This window comes from Nansenia antarctica (assembly GCF_963989245.1).
Source record: "Nansenia antarctica genome assembly, chromosome: 16".
Classification (NCBI taxonomy): Eukaryota; Metazoa; Chordata; class Actinopteri; order Argentiniformes; family Microstomatidae; genus Nansenia; species Nansenia antarctica.
In genome coordinates, this window is record NC_137686.1 from 1142976 (window position 1) to 1160829 (window position 17854).

General features: G+C 43.4%; 1 protein-coding gene across 1 annotated transcript; it reads left to right on the forward strand.

Moving 5' to 3' along the window:
- The first annotated feature begins 865 nt into the window (after positions 1 to 865).
- abcb8 (ATP-binding cassette, sub-family B (MDR/TAP), member 8) lies at positions 866 to 17696 on the forward strand. Its single transcript, XM_080546294.1, has 16 exons — positions 866 to 1059; positions 1514 to 1850; positions 2179 to 2334; positions 2495 to 2589; positions 2834 to 2939; positions 8970 to 9131; positions 9435 to 9520; positions 9611 to 9708; positions 9994 to 10099; positions 11219 to 11252; positions 11402 to 11538; positions 11671 to 11765; positions 11999 to 12132; positions 12663 to 12810; positions 16693 to 16943; positions 17159 to 17696. Exons 1-16 carry the CDS (start codon positions 962 to 964, stop codon positions 17240 to 17242), a joined length of 2127 nt encoding a protein of 708 aa, XP_080402420.1. The 5' UTR covers positions 866 to 961; the 3' UTR covers positions 17243 to 17696.
- The last annotated feature ends 158 nt before the right edge of the window (positions 17697 to 17854 follow it).

Below are 17854 nucleotides of genomic sequence, written 5' to 3' on the forward strand. Positions count from 1 at the left end.
CAGCTTCCAGTCTCATGACTAACACAGGCAGCTGGAAGGCTGTAGACATGTCCACCTAGTCAGCTAGCTAACACGATGTGAGCAGCCCAGGGGGTTCAGGCTATGTAGCTACTCCATGTAAGCAGGTTGACAGCTAGCTAGAGACAGGCAGAGAGAGAGCCTTAGCTCAGCCACACAGCTGCTGCTGGCCTAGTTAGACTGACCATCGGTTTGGGGTTGAAAGGTGAACTCACCTGCCATACTAACAAAGCCAGAGGATAGCCAGCTAGCTGTTGTGTTTCTCACCTCTCAGCTGATGCTAGCCTAGCCTGGCTGTCCGTGTCTCCTTCACTCTGCTGGGCTACAGACAGTCTGGTCTCGGTCCATCCGCTGGATCTGATCTCTGGTGGTCTGGACTCTTCTGTGTATGGGTTCTTTGTAGAGCGAGTAACGTTCACTAGATTCAATACAACTCGCTAGCAAACGTGATGAAGCATGTAGTGGTTATTGGATAACAGCCTAACTCTCTGGCCAGCTGGCTAGCTGAATCAACCATCCGCTGGTTTCCAGTGTTTTGTCTCACAAACAAATGTCAACACAACACCGATTGACGTCACTTTGTCTGAACAAACGTCACTTCCGTATTCGAAATGTAGTTCTTTTCGGCTTTAATACGAAAAATAACTACATATCGAATACGGAAGTGACGTTTATGAAGTGACTCACGATATTATTTCGCAGTCAGTGATGTGAATAACAGCGAATACGAAAATGTACAACATTATTTTCTGTTTTTAAGATGAAGGAATGTGCCATACAATTAAAAACAAGCCGTCTGATTCCAGCATAGAAAACATAGAAATGCATTATGGGATGTGATCAACATGGCAGCCTGCATGTTGCTCCTTGACTGAACCCTTCTGTGCTGAGCGCTCAGGTTCATTCAATGAATGTAGTTGATTGTCCATGAAAACGTCAAGATATGTTTCACTTACTGTGTAACAGAGTTAGCACCACTGCACCTGTGCGGCCCCTTTATTCGCGTTTGAACAGAACACCAGACGTGTGGAGACAGCCACGGTAGGAGAGCCTGGCTAATCTAGCTAATCAGCTGGCTGGCTAGTGACAGGAGCCTAGGGTCAGGATCTTACACTGACACAGCTATGATCATTGGCAATCTCTATGTCAGTGGCGTGGTGGCAATGAATGATGATCTATGAGATGTGTTTATGAATGATGATCTATGAGATGTGTTTATGAATGATGATCTATGAGATGTGTTTATGAATGATGATCTATGAGATGTGTTTATGAATGATGATCTATGAGATGTGCTTGATGCAGCCAGTCAGTTCTGTTGTCAGTAGCCTCACAGTTGTTGGTCATGGTAAAGCCAGTGAATGAGAGAGTTAAGACCACACAGTAATAACCAACCATGCACCCCCCTCCAAGCTACTTCGGTTTGTCAGTAACAAATAATAGCCATGAAGAATAAAGATAATCTCATCTCTTAACAATTGTTCATTCATTACAGAAGTCGTCTGTATTCAACACCAGTGTCCAATGCACACAACTCCTCTGGACAGCCAAGCCATGCTGTGTCCCATGCCTGGGGTTTGGCCCAAAGAGCCATCCGCCAGTCCACCTGCAAGGCACCGAGACCACCGAGGGGGGCTCTGAAGTTGATCCTGGTACCAGTGGTCCTGACAGTCTCTGCACGGCTGCTTAGCAACGTGGCATATTGCCAGGCGTTTGAGAATAACAATGTTCCAGCAGAAATTCTGGTTAAAGAAAATGTGCCTGAGTTCAACTGGCAGGTGCTGTGGGAATTTGTCAAACCCCAGTTCCTTGCCCTTCTCGGTGCTGTTGTGGTAAGCAACATTAACTTGTCATTAGATAATCTGGCACTACCATAGATTAGTTTTTCTTATGATGACTGATGGGTAGATGATTCACTTACTTAGACAAATGCATTTGTTGTTAAGTCGCTTTGGATAAAAGCGTCTGCTAAATGTCAAAAATGTTGATGTAATGTAAAAAAAATAATCACACATAATAATAAGTTGACCTTTTAGCACTCATGCAGCTGGCATGCCAATTCTGTCGGCGACCAGAATTCATGACATTGGCAGTATTTCGAGGACCTTGTAAGGACTGAGGGTTGAATGAACCAATCATGTATTTGTGTTTACTGTTTAGCTTGCTTTTGGTGCTGCCATCTTGAACATCCAAATCCCCCTCATGTTGGGAGAGTTGGTGAATATAGTTGCACGCTACATGAGAGAGCATACTGGAAATTACTTGAGGGAGATGAGGGGGCCTGCCGTGAAGCTGCTTGGGTTATATGGTCTCCAAGTAAGTTGTTGATTATTTTGTTCCAATTCAAACAAAAATCATGCAGAAAAAACAGTGAATGCAAGAAGTTTAACGTATATTGATCGAGCAATAATATCTTGGAAATATCAGAATACAGGAAATCATGAAGTTAGTCAAATGTTCCACCTATTTTCCACAGGGTCTGTTGACTAGTGGGTATATTATCCTGCTCTCAAGAGTAGGAGAGAGAGTGGCAGCGGATATGAGGAAGACTCTTTTCTCATCTTTACTCAGGTACACACATAGGCCCAGTTGCAGTTTCTTTCTCACACTCCAGAACAATGTATAACTGGTGTGAAAAAAACCTGTTACAATCCTAAGACTGAATACAGTAAAGAAATTAGGATACATGGATCTTAGGCCTTAAGAGGCAGACTAGCAGTCATGTGGCATCCTGGATAACATTTATTGTTATCCAGTTATTTATTTTGTTTTATGGCTCATCTATTAATATATAACGATTGCATTTTTGTTTCAGGCAAGATGTAGCCTTCTTTGATGCGAATAAGACCGGCCATCTTGTGAACCGTCTGACTGCTGATATTCAGGAGTTTAAGTCTTCCTTTAAACTGGTCATCTCTCAGGTATGGCTAAATAGCATTTGGATGATAATGGTATCATCCAATGCCTGTTTGCTGTTTGTTCATTTAAAGACAGCTCTCAGATGGCACTGAGGCAATATACAGTGCCTTCACAAAGTATTCAGACTAGGGATGGATCAGAATGTTTTAGCCTAAACTGACCCGAGTAGCTATTACCAAAGACCTTAGGCTGATCACAAAAAAGGCCACTCTAAAATGTGCAGTTTTATCACACAGCACATTGCCACAGATGTCAGCCTAAGGCACATCTGTGCAATAGTCATGCGGTCTATGCATCTGGATATGCCACACCTGTCAGACGGATGGATTATTTCGGCAAAGGACAAGTGCTCAGATTTCAAAAAAATTGTGAACACAATTTGAGAGAAATAGGCCTTTTGTGTACATTGAAAAAAGTCTTAGGTCTTTGATTTCAACTCGTGAAAAATTGGAGGAAAAACGAAAGTGTTGCGTTTATATTTTCGTTCAGTGTAAGCATTCAAACCCTTTGCTATGACACTCTTAAAATGAGCTAAAATGCAAAAATGTCATCAACAAATCACTCAATAAATTGAATTGAGTCCATCTAAATGCAAGGATAATAGTTGATGTAATATTGGAATTAATATCTTAATTGTTCTTAATCTATTGTTTTTATAGGGTCTCTGATTTACATAGGAATCAGTGGCGGCTGGCCAATAGAGGGCGCTAGGGCGCCGCCCCCACCTTCACTTCCTAGTTGCGACTTGTAAAAGTATTTTTTAAATAAACATTGTTTATTCACAAAATGCGGCTGATATTCTGTCGGCGCCTATCAGCATTCATTAAAAATCCTCCAATACAATAAACATTTTATCTGTGTGTGTGTAAAATTCACTGTGAAAATACATAGGGGAGGAGTCGGTGCGCCGGCCGAATGCAAGTCTATGGCACTGTAAATACTTTTGGCTTACACGTGAGCTGTAGCAGCGCTCCAATTGGCTGTCTCCTATTTCTCGGTCGGGGCGCAAGAAGCGCCCTGAGCATGCGCAGATTATAGGCTTACCTAGGCTGTAGCCTAGGGCCACTACCACTAGGGGTAGTAAAAATAAAAAAATGGCCTGAATATCCCTGAATATCCGGTTGTTAAGTCTGACGTCAAACGTGACGTTTTGCAATTTCCGGGTCTAAACCAGAAATTCTCTGCACCAGAATACCAGTGTACTAAAGCGGTAGAATGACAGTTTAATCGTTTTTTAGACTCGGATCTATTCATACAACAAGGGACACAGCACTTTCCCGTTTTCTCCATATTGTCAGCGTATTTGAGCCTCGGAAAAGCGCTATATCGGCCAAGGCAGAGCACAGAGAGAAGATTGAGGAATGCCTCCTGAGCAACGACTCCAGGCGGATGTGGCAGGGGGTTCAGCAGATGACAAACTTCAGAGCCAACAGGCTCACAGCCGCAGAGGACGACCCCCTGCTGGCGGGAAAGCTGAACACCTTCTACGCCCGGTTCGACGAGGGGCGAACGGAGGTAACCGCAACACAAACACCACTCTCTCCAGCTCTCAGCAGCCTCACCCTCACAGAGCATGAGGTGAGACGCGTACTGAAGGCGGTGGACCCCAGGAAAGCCTCGGGGCCGGATGGCGTCCTGGGACGGGTGCTGAGAGACTGCGCCGACCAGCTGGCCGGGGTTTTCACCAACATCTTTAACCAGTCCCTGTCCCAGGCCACCGTCCCACCCTGCCTGAAAACCTCAACTATCATCCCAGTCCCGAAGAAAAGCACGGTGAGCTGCCTAAACGACTACCGCCCGGTGGCACTCACACCAATCATCATGAAGTGCTTCGAGAAACTAGTCCGGGCCCACATACTCACACGCCTCCCGCCCAACCTGGATCCATACCAGTTCGCCTACAGAGCCCACAGGTCCACAGAGGACGCCATAGCGACGACTCTCCACGCCACTCTATCCCACCTGGAGAGGGGAAACAGCTACGCGAGACTGCTCTTCGTGGACTTCAGCTCCGCCTTCAACACCATCCTTCCAGACAGGCTAGTGACCAAACTACTAGACCTGGGTCTATCACACTCTATATGTGCGTGGATCAAGGACTTCCTGACCGACCGCCCCCAGAGGGTGCGGGTGGGCCCCCACACCTCCACAGCCCTCAGCCTCAACACTGGGTCCCCCCAGGGCTGCGTGCTAAGCCCCATCCTCTACAACCTCTACACCCACGACTTCACCCCCGTCCACCCCAGCAACTCCATCGTAAAGTTTGCAGACGACACCACCGTGGTGGGATGTATCTCGGGGGGGGACGAGGCGGCGTACAGGGATGAGGTAGAGCAACTGAGCAAGCTGTGCAAGGTTAACAACCTGCTGCTAAACAAGTCAAAGACCCAGGAATTCATCGTAGACTTCAGGAGGAAAAAGTCCGAGATCCAGCCCCTGCTCATCGACGGAGAGAGCGTGGAGAGAGTCTCAACCCTCCGATTCCTGGGACATCACATGCGGGATGACCTGGCCTGGAAGGACAACACAAAAGGCACCATCAAGAGGGCACAACAGCGGCTATACACCCTGAGATGCCTCAGGAAAGAACACAACAAGCAGGAGATACTGGTGGCCTTCTACCGTGGCGCAGTGGAGAGCATCCTCACCTACGGCATCTGCAACTGGTTCTACAGCTGCACAACAGCGGAGAGAAACGCGCTACAGAGAGTCGTGAGAACAGCACAGAAGATCACCGGCGCCCCCCTCCCCTCTCTGGAAGAGCTGTACAACACACGCTGTCTCAGGAAGGCCTCCAAGATCTCCAGGGACCCGACCCACCTGGGGCACGTACACTTTATCAGGCTGCCCTCGAAAAGGAGGTACAGGACCCCGGCCGCTAAGACAAACAGACTGAAGAACTGCTTCTACCACAGGGCCGTCAAGGCCCTAAACACAGCAAAGGCCTAAGTTCTGGGCCCAGGACAGTCTGGACGGATTGTATGGCAGCTAGTGCTGAGGCACAAACATGTACATTTCAAGCCTGCAAACTGTGACACTTTAAATAACGTGAAAAAATACTTTTGTGCAATATGACAACCCTAGTTGACTATCTGTGCAGTATAGTACAGTGGATTGTGTACATAGCCTTTATTTATGTAAACCAGCTCCTTACCTTCTTGTGATTTTATTCTTTTTCTAAAAGTGTTTTTTTTTTCCCTTTCCTAACACCAGGGGAGCCACCCCTCCTAAATTTCGTTGTTTGGTACCTGTACTGTAGCAATGACAATAAAGTCCATTCATTCATTCATTCATTCATTCATATATAAATATAATTAATTATTATTATTACTGAGGTATTTCGAAGAGTGCGCCTCAGCCAACGTTGGACCCGGAAACACGTCGCGACTTAACAACCGATATTCGGACAGACAACAAGGAGAGGAGAGACACAGACAACAAGGAGAGGAGAGACACAGACAACAAGGAGAGGAGAGACACAGACAACAAGGAGAGGAGAGAGACAGACAACAAGGAGAGGAGAGAGACAGACAACAAGGAGAGCAATAGAGACAGAACTGAGGTGAGGTGAGCAACAGAGATAGTTCAGGATGATAACAAACAGTTCAGTATGACAGAGACAACTAATAGAAAGACAACTGTATGATTATAGAGTTTACATGTTCAAGGAAATATTGTATCATGCCTTTCTCCATTTGAATAAATAATGCCTAGTTGAATGGCTAAACAAGACAACTGTCTGTACAGTACTATATATATTCTCATGCTAAAATCGACTGTAAATCCAGATTTTAAAGTTGATATTCTTCCCCGTGGAGCATGCCCCCATAACCTGTGCCCCACCCAAAATGTTTAGCACCAGCCGCCACTGGAATCAATTACACACTGTGTGGATCAGGTTGTCATTACAAACTGAGCAAATGGAGAGGAACAAAACTGCGACCCTGAGGCCTGGGGAGACTTACAAAAATCTACAAAGTTGAATGGTGGAGAGGAAAAAGCACAGTCGATGGTCGAACATCATCTCAGTCACTCACACAAAATTAGTTTATAACCATGTGGCCAAAAATAAACCCTTAATGGAAAATAATCTCTCATATCCATAATTGTGTTTTCAAATTCAAGTAATAATGCAAAGAAAGTGGCTGGAAATGTGCCTATTTAGTTTTACTACAAAACATTACGTTTAGTGCAAATCCAGCACATGCAATGCAGTTTCCGCACCATCTCTGGTGTGAAGAACAGTGGAGCTGCATCAGGTTATGGGATGTTTGTCTCTGCCAGGGTCTGGGGAGTTTGTCAGGATCAAGAGAACATGTGCTGAGTTGGTAGTATATATCCTGGTCTACACAGTGTGTCATTGATTCCTATGCAAATCAGAGACCCTATAAAAACAAAGATATTAATTCCAAAATGACATGAACTAGTATCCTTGCATTAAGATGGACTCAATTCAACTGATTGAGTGATTTGTTGATGACATCTTTCTATTAGCTAATTTTAAGAGTGTCATAAGCGAATACTTATGTACATGAGGTATTACTGTATTTAAATGTTAATACATTTACTGACATGTGGGTGTTTCCCCTTTGTCTTCATGGGGTATTCTTCAAATTATTTTAATTTAATCCATTTTAAATGTAATCTTAATCTTTAAACACAGCAAAATGTAGAAAAAGTGAAGGGGTCTGAATACTTTCTGAAGGCACTGTATACAGCTCTGGAAAAAATTAAGAGACCACAATGTTTGTTAAACCAGCATCTCTACATGTATGGCAGCCATTCCATTAAAGTGTCTCTTGAATTCCAACACAGGCACACCTCATTCTACTTAGTGAGGTACTGATTAGGTATAAATATGAAAACCACTGCTGTGGCCATCACTATCCTCTTGCAATACAGTTGGGTGCAAAAATGTGGGCACCCCTAGTCAAAATGCCTTTTACAATTAATATCTAAGTGAAAAGAAGCCAACCTAACCTCTAAATGGTACTAAGTTAAATACGACACATTTCATCACATTTTAAAGCAAGCCGTGTTCGCCCTCTGCTGGTCTGCAGCTTTGTTGTCCCCAATGTCTGCTGCTTGACCTTCACTGACGCTCTCTGTGTCCCTCTGTCAGTAAAGACCTGACGCTCTCTGTATCCCTCTGTCAGTAAAGACCTGACGCTCTCTGTGTCCCTCTGTCAGTAAAGACCTGACGCTCTCTGTGTCCCTCTGTCAGTAAAGACCTGACGCTCTCTGTGTCCCTCTGTCAGTAAAGACCTGACGCTCTCTGTGTCCCTCTGTCAGTAAAGACCTGACGCTCTCTGTATCCCTCTGTCAGTGAAGACCTGACGCTCTCTGTGTCCCTCTGTCAGTAACGCTCTCTGTATCCCTCTGTCAGTAAAGACCTGACGCTCTCTGTGTCCCTCTGTCAGTAAAGACCTGACGCTCTCTGTGTCCCTCTGTCAGTAAAGACCTGACGCTCTCTGTGTCCCTCTGTCAGTAAAGACCTGACGCTCTCTGTGTCCCTCTGTCAGTAAAGACCTGACGCTCTCTGTGTCCCTCTGTCAGTAAAGACCTGACGCTCTCTGTGTCCCTCTGTCAGTAAAGCCAGAATTGAACCCTTCTTTTCCTCACTCAAAACTTATTTTCAACTCTTTTGGCATGGTCAATAGTTATTTTTGTATTCCAATGACTTTTGAGGTATTATGAGTATTACTGTTTTTGCCATCCAGGTGGTCCTATCGCAAGAGGAGAGTGATGACCACAGCAGTGTCTTTTGTTAAATAAGATTCTCTGCAGGTAATCACCTAGTCAGTACCTCACTAAGTAGAATGAGGTGTGCCTGTGTTGGAATTCAACAGACACTGAAATGGAATGGCTGCCATACATGTAGAGATGCTGGTTTAAGACAAATTTGAAGTGGTCTCTTATTATTTTTTTCTAGAGCTGGAGGACCATCTACTGTATTGCAACATCTATTGCTGAAACTGTTTGGGTAATGGAAATCTTGTTTCACTTATTTTGTCCTCTTTATATATCTACAGGGTTTGCGGAGTGTCACACAGACAGTTGGGTGTTTTGTGTCCCTCTATTTCATTTCCCCTAAACTCACTGGTATGATGGTGGTGGTCCTGCCCTGTCTGGTAGGAGCAGGAGCTCTGATTGGTTCATTCCTTCGCAAGCTTTCCCGTTTGGCTCAGGAGCAGGTGCAGTGCAAACTAGTCATATCACCTGGGTCCAGTTGTTCAAAACGTTTAATCTGGATCAGAATGATCCCGATTATTTTTCTCCGATCCAGGATCAGATCTGTCTGGTTAACTTTGAGTCGTATAAGGGAAATCAGCCAGCTCCATCTGACCCTGGATCAGACAAAAGAATCAGGAGGATCATTTTGATCCAGATTAAACATTTGAACAACTGGGCCCAGGTGTTGGTGCTGTCTGTTGAGCATTGATAGTTGATATGTCTCTCTTGACTGAATCACATTTCTGGGTTTGTGGGCGTGTTAGGTGTCGAAAGCAACGGGGGTGGCTGATGAGGCTCTCGGCAATGTGCGGACAGTTAAAGCCTTTGCTATGGAGGAGCGGGAGCTGCGGTAAGTGATCCAAGTAAGATCAGACGTTATGTTGCCAATCCGACGATACCGCCACGTATTTTCATTCAAAGCATTTTGTTTGTGTTTCAGATTATATGCCCTTGAGGTGGATAAGTCTTGTGAATTGAACGAGTCTTTAGGCTCAGGGATCGCTGTTTTCCAAGGCCTGTCAAATGTCGTCCTGAACTGTGAGTTCATATCTTCTTTTAACACTAGCCATGAGGGGTCATTTGACCCCTGAGAGTAAAGAAAAATGTTATCTTTGCACTCAATCAAATTTCAGGACCCTCCTTTCATGACTTTTACTAGATATGTGTGTTCTACCTCCCAGTATCCTTACATTTTCAAAATCACTTCAGGATAAGCTAGTATAAAGCTATTTTGCAGTTTTTCTGTGTAGGAAGCGGCCAACTAGTGGTCGTTGTGTGTAGCAGCATGAGCATTGTAAAGAGGGGGTTTTTGTATTCGTACAGGCATTGTTTTAGGCACCATTTTTGCTGGTGGGTCGTTGATGGCGGGTGATGAGATGTCTCCAGGTGACCTCATGTCTTTCCTGGTGGCTTCGCAGACTGTTCAGAGGTAAGAAAGACAAAGAAAGGGATCTGTCGTTATTAGGGGTGGGAATCGAGAACCAGTTCCAGTTGAGAACTGGTTCCAGATTGTTCGATGCATCGGAACCGTAAGCCTCTGAGGTTATCGGTTCCTCTCATCGATGCTGGCGTTGACAGTTGCGCATTGCAAAAACGCGTGCGTCACGATGACGTCAAGCTCTGAAACTTGCAACAAGGAGTCATGGCGGAGTCTTGGAAGAAACGGTCCAAAGCGTGGCTTAATTTTACTAAGATGCTAGGTACTTGTAACATCTGTAAAATTATCATTCAAAGTAAAGCCCAATTTATACTTCTGCGTAAAATCTACGCCGTAGCCTACGCCGTACCTTTTCGCGCACCTCTCAGAAAATGTAACTACGCGGCACACCTACGCAGACCGTAAGAACTGTGATTGGTCCGCTTGTTATCGTCACATGATTCTGACTTCTTTCTTCCGCTTCTCATCCGCTGCTAGTGATCGTCGTTTGGTTCAATGGTCGTACACACCATCTCCGATGTCTTCTTCTTCTATTGCGTATCATATGTTTGAGTATGATCCTCTGTTGTTCAGCATTATAAGCTCCAACTCCATTATGGCCCGCTCCATTTCAGTCGCCATTGTCACACAGATAGCGATAGCAGAGGGAAGGAAACTCTAGTACCTACCCTAACCGGAAGAAGCACATCTGAGAGGGTGTTCTGACTGTTCTCCACAGCTGGAGACACCACCACGAGTTTTGTAATTTTTTTCACAGTTATATTCTTTTTAGAAAAGGACCATTTAATTATTATTTTATTATTTTATTTATTTTTTAATTATGTTCAAATGTTATGTTCAGATATTATACACTGTGAGTCTCTGAGACTCAAGATAATAAAACAGCTGCGTTGACGCTGTGTAGGCCTACTTTTTTTCCCACAATGAAAATGTATCAGGAATCGATAAGGCAATCGATAAAGAATCCAACTGATAAGCAGAATCGATAATGGAATCGGTATCAATCCCCATCCCTAATTGTTAGTAAAAGGTCTTTCGTTGTAACATGCCAGATGCCAAATTAGTAGTTTCAGTTGAATAGTTCCATTGAATAACTTGCTCTCTCCCCAGGTCTTTGGCCAGCATCTCTATCCTCTTTGGCCAAGTGAGTGAAGGCAACATTGAATTTGAGAACGCAGATGTAGGCTATACAGTAGTAACGTTAGTCTGTGTTTAGTCTGCACAAGGAAAACTAGATGAAAATGTTTCTTGTTGAGACTTTGTAAAGAGTGGAACCTATTGTCTTTTTTACAGATGGTTAGGGGCATGAGCTCTGGGGCCCGTGTGTTTGAGTACCTGGCCTTGGAGCCCACTATCCCCCTGACAGGGGGAGGCCGCATCCCCTACCATTCCCTGCTAGGACGGGTGGACTTCATGAACATTTCCTTCAGGTAAGAAGCCACGCTCGGAGTAGACATCTTACTCCCGCAGATAAGACCACTTAAACAAATAATGTTACCGTACAAGCAGAGGTTGCCATTTTCCTTTATTTTATTTTATTTTTTTATTTTTACTTTTTGCAGTTACCCAACCAGACCTGGCCACCAAATCTTGAAGCATTTCACCCTCACGCTGCCCTCTTGCAAGACTGTCGCTATCGTTGGGGAGTCGGGAGGAGGTAACGATCCAACCGTTTCCATGGATACCCTACACACACTCAATTATCCTGCTTAATTCACACTGCCAAAAGCAAAACGCTTGTAATTATATTTTGGATTTATTTGCCTAACAAGTATAATTATGGGGACGTATACTTAATACTTAATATAATAATCATGAAATGCATCATCAGTCTTGAGTTTATGTGTTTAATTATTCCTCTCTTCATGTGTTTAATTATTCCTCTCTCAGGAAAGTCCACAGTGGCATCTCTGCTGGAGCGTTTCTATGACCCCAGCGCTGGTGTCGTCATGCTGGACGGGCTGGACATCCGGACACTCGACCCCTCCTGGCTCAGAGGGCAAGTCATTGGATTTATCAATCAGGTAATTTTCTCCAACGTAGATTTTTGTTTTTACTTGCGATGTGACTTGACCGTGGAAAGTCAGCTGACTTCAGAGGTGTTTCAGATTCATTCCAGCGAGACGTTCCACTCCTTTTGCGTCTCCGTAGACATTGCCAGCACGTTAGTGCAATGTAAAACGTTGATTTTATCATTTTATAATTTGTTTACATTTTATGAATTACATTTTATTTGTTGGCTGTTTACTTGCTGTGTTATGCAATATACTACCAAATGTACTGTGAAGCACTTTGTGACTGCTGTCTTGATAAGTGCTATACAAATAAATAAAGTAAAATAAAGTAAGTAAAGTAATAGCCGAGTGATAAAAAGATAGTGAGTAACTTGCTTCACACTAGCTATCTCCGACAGTAGTCGCCCGGCTAGTTCACGGCTACCTTGTGTCGCTGAGTCTACCTTTAAGTTCTGACTTTGTATGGGACAGTTTACTTTTGTATGATTTTGCTACAATGATTCCTATGATACTCTTCCTATTCCTGCCCCTGCCTGCAGGAGCCTGTGCTGTTTGGCTCCTCTGTGATGGAGAATATTCGCTTTGGGAAGCCCGAGGCCACTGATGCTGAGGTCCTCAACGCTGCCAAGCAGGCCAACGCCCACGGCTTCATCACAGGTTTCCCAGATGGGTACAGCACTGTAGTCGGTACGTGCTGTTATGCAAGCTTATGGTGAAAGTTGATATTTGATGTTAGGAACTGTTTGGTGCAGTTTTCCCGGACACATGCAGTGCCCTGCGTAAGTAATGGGACAGTGAAGCATTCTTTCTTCTTTTAGTTCCGTACTTTGAACGGTTTGGATTTGAAACCGAACAATTACTATGAGGATAGACATTCTCAGCTTTTATTTATTTCAGGGCACCAAAAGTAATGGAAAAACGGACTTGACAGGTGTTAGAGTAGTAGAGTAGTAGAGTAGTAGGGTAGTAGAGTAGTAGGGTAGTAGAGTAGTAGAGTAGTAGAGTACTTGACAGGTGTTTAGTCCAGTTGTGTTCCATCACATCATTTGTAAGAGAGCTGTCAATGTCTAGTATTGATTCTAATCTTTGTGTTTGCCTTTGGAGGCTGCTATTGGTGTCTGTCAACATGAGGACCAAAGAGGTGAATGAAATGAATCCATTATCAGGCTGGAAAGTTAGAAAGAAACTATTAGAAACTAGAAAGAAACCAAAATCAAGAGTTTGGAAGATCATTAAAAAGAAGATAAAGCACAGGGGAGCTCAACAATCGCAAACGGGCGGGTAGGCCAAGGATGACTTCTACAGGGTAGGCCAAGGATGACTTCTACAGGGTAGGCCAAGGATGACTTCTACAGGGTAGGCCAAGGATGACTTCTACAGGGGATGACCCAACATGTACCAGAATGATTGCAAGTGGGAAGTCTGGAGAAAAAAGGATCTGCCCAATATTTACATGCATACTATGTGTCTGTGAAACAGTGTTATGGTTTTGGCATGTATAGCTGCCACTAGAATTGACTAGCTGGTCTTAATTGATGATGTTACTGCTGATGGCAGTGAAGTGTACAGAAACGTCATGTCTGCTCGAGTACAAGCAAATGCCTCCAAATTTATTGAATAGTGCTTCATCGTACAGTAAGACAATGACCCCAAACATACTGCCATAGAGTAAGTAAGTAAGTAAAGCTTTATTTATATAGCACCTTTTATACAAGAAATGCAGCTCAAAGTGCTTTACAACAGGAATAAGAACATAAAGTGAATATAAAAACATATATAAAAACATATACAAGCATAGAATGAATATAAAAGCAGGGGAAAACAGTAAAAAGAAAAGGTAAAGATAAAATACAATAAAGATACATTTAAAAAAGGGAAACAATGTACAACCTCTGCTGGTTAATCTAACTTTCCATATCCCTTTCATCTCCCTACCTTACACAGTCTTTCTGTACTTCTCACTGGCTTTCCACCAGCACCACAAACATCAGTTCTTGGAAAAGGTCCGTCTCAGTCTCTGTGTACGTTCTCAGTCTCTGCTTGACCTTGCACCAAAAATCCAACTACGGTACTCAGTATCAACATTACAGTTTAATTATTTTGCACAATGCACAATTACCTCTTTCTCAACTAGTCTTTCTATCTATCAGTCTGTGTATGTGAATATAAAAGGAGGGGAAAACAGTAAAAAGAAAAGGTAAAGACAATTCAATAAAAATACATTTTAAAAAGGGCTAATTGATGAAACATTGAACAGTGCAGTAGCTGGCAAATGAGCAGTAGGTAGGTGCAGATGAGCTAGTATATTAAGATACATTTAAGAAATATTTTTATTTTTACAGTTTCAAAATAATGAAACAAGGAAAAAGGCCTTTTCCCAAAAGTTTGGGAACCTTGTCAGCTAGTACTCTTTCAATTCTTGTTTTGGGAATTTTTCGCCATTCTTCCTGGCAGAACACCTCTAGCTCAGAAATATTCCTCGGCCTTCTTGCATGCATGGCATGTTTGAGATCTCTCCACAGATGTTTAATAATATTCAAATCTGGTGACTGATGGCCCTTCCAAAACCAAAACCACCTGTCTTTCCTGAAGGTACTTCATGATTGATTTTTGAGGTATGCTTCGGGTCATTGTCTTGCTAGAATACCCAACCTCTCTTCAACTTAAATTTCTGGACTGACCTTCGAACATTAGCCTCTAGAATGTCTTGATATTTGGTGGAATCCATTCTTCCTTCCACCCGCACAATATTGCCTGTGCCCCCAGCTGCTACACAACCCCAAAGCATAATGGATCCACCTCCATGCTTAACAGTTACCTATTCTTCTCTACAAATGCTTCACCCTTTTTTCTCCAAACATACCTTCTTTGGTTGTGGCCAAAAAAGTTCCATTTTGGTTTTGTCAGTCCAAAGCACATTGTTCCAACAGGCTTCAGGTTTCTCAAGGTTTTCTTTTGCAAACTTCAGACGCTTCATGTTGAGGTCGTAGGAAAGGCTTCTTTCTATCCATGTAGGTGTTTGTTGTTTAAGGTACAGAGGAGAGGAGGGGGGGGCTGACCAGGCACGCTGCTGTGTTGTTGTTTAAGGTACGCTGCTGTATTGTTGTTTAAGGTACGCTGCTGTACTGTTGTTTAAGGTACGCTGCTGTGTTGTTGTTTAAGGTACGCTGCTGTGTTGTTGTTTAAGGTACGCTGCTGTATTGTTGTTTAAGGTACGCTGCTGTGTTGTTGTTTAAGGTACGCTGCTGGTTTGTTGTTTAAGGTACGCTGCTGTATTGTTTAAGGTACGCTGCTGTATTGTTGTTTAAGGTACGCTGCTGTGTTGTTGTTTAAGGTACGCTGCTGTATTGTTGTTTAAGGTACGCTGCTGTGTTGTTGTTTAAGGTACGCTGCTGTATTGTTGTTTAAGGTACGCTGCTGTGTTGTTGTTTAAGGTGCGCTGCTGTGTTGTTGTTTAAGGTACGCTGCTGTGTTGTTGTTTAAGGTACGCTGCTGTGTTGTTGTTTAAGGTACGCTGCTGTGTTGTTGTTTAAGGTACGCTGCTGTGTTGTTGTTTAAGGCACGCTGCTGTGTTGTTGTTTAAGGTACGCTGCTGTATTGTTGTTTAAGGTACGCTGCTGTATTGTTGTTTAAGGTACGCTGCTGTATTGTTGTTTAAGGTACGCTGCTGTATTGTTGTTTAAGGTACGCGGCTGTGTTGTTGTCCTGTGAACAACTAGATTCTCTCTTTTGCAGTGATGTGTGGGTTCGTCTGAGCATTTCTCACCAGATCTCGGGCCAAATTCTTCTTGGTTTTCCAGATCTTGCCTTGACTTCAATTGTTCAATTTATTTTCCATTTTCTGATGATGTTTCTGACAGTGGAAATGGGTAGTTTGAAACATTGCAAGAGTTTTTTGGATCCTTCTCCTTGATGGTGGAAGTGAACTATCTTGATTCTGACATCCTTGGACAACTGTTTAGAGGAACCCATGGTTTTTAATACCAGACACAACAGCCACCGCAGTCGGATACTTTAGAAGGCATGGAGTTACTTCAGAATATATAGTTCAACCCTGGAATTATATTCACCTGACTCATTGAAGCCCTAACGAGTAAATCACCTAACCTGATCTTCTCAGAAGGTAACAAAGAAGAATCCAAAAGGGTTCTCAAACTTTTGCACAGGGCCCTTTTCCTTTTCTATCATTTAAAAACTCAGAAATGTGCAGAAAGGTTTCATGTTTAACTATGTAGCATTTAGTGTTCAGGTTTGCTTTCAATCACTTGGAGATTAATTGTAACAGACATTTAAACCAGGGGTGCCCCACTGCACCCCACTGTATGAATCTGTCCCATTACTTTTGGTGCACTGAAATAGGGGACTATGTATAAAAAGTGTTGTCATTTATCAAAACCACAAATACCATAAAATAAAAGCTGTTTGATATTCTGTTAAAAGCCCCAAGTTTGGAATGAGGCCAGGTTTTGTCCAGTGTCCATTATTTGCTGCTAGAGATCTTATCAGCATCAGACATAATATGTATACTGATCCATTTCTATTTCCCTTTCCCCCCTCACGGGCACACAGGCGAGCGAGGGGTGACCCTCTCAGGAGGTCAGAAGCAGCGGATCGCTATTGCCCGCGCCCTGATCAAGAACCCCAGCGTCCTGGTGCTGGACGAGGCCACCAGCGCCCTGGATGCAGAGTCTGAGGGGGTGGTGCAGGAGGCTCTGGACCGGGCCACGACAGGCCGCACCGTGCTCATCATCGCCCACCGCCTCAGCACCATCCAGAGAGCCGACCTCATCTGCGTCATGAGCAACGGCCGCATAGTCGAGGTGAGGTGCTCCACAGGGGTGTCCTCTGGTTCTGGACCATTTGTGGGAAAGATGTATTAAATTTGTTTTGATATATATAATGTTTTTATGTTTTCTAGTTATTGAGGCTCATAAAGTGAGTTCTAAGAGCATGACTCTTGACCCAATTGGATGATGGATTGCATTTTCAACTTGTTACTTCAACTAGGGCTAACTGCTATCTTGTCCCTTTTAAGGCTGGAACACACTCGGAGCTGCTGAGCAAAGGAGGGCTTTATGCTGATCTGATTCGCAGGCAACGAGCAGAGGGACAGAAATGAACAACCAGTATACACAGCAGCACACACCTGTAAATCATGAACTGGCATTCTTTCTGCAATGCAAAGGGTAGCTGTTGTTTAACAAAATGGCGTAAAGTCTGTTTTTAAGTAATTTTTGTTTGATAAATAATTTATGATTCTATGCTCGCTCGATTACATGTCACATACGTATGAGTGGACCAATTGAACAATTGGATCTAATGAATTGAGGCCTGAGGCTGCCTACAATTGAACTGTTTATCATGTATTGTTGATAGAAACAGAATACATTTATATACTGTACTGTATTTTAGTTGTATCTGGTTTAATCTGGTTTAATCTGGGTTATCCAGGACCCCAATTGAAATAAGCCAGTGGCTTTCTTGGGTTTTTATCCTGTTAGATGACCTTGTATGTAATATGTACTTTCATGTACCTACTTCTGCAAATCTTCTAATAAAGTATTCAATCAATCAATCAATATTTGGCCCTGACTTGTATAGAGTACCTTTTGACAGTAATTGTTATCATTGAATTAGTATGAATATGTTTTTCTCTGAGTGTTTGTCTGTGTGCGTATGTATAAATGTTACTAAATGTTCGTAAATAAATATCAAAGGAGATTACATTGTG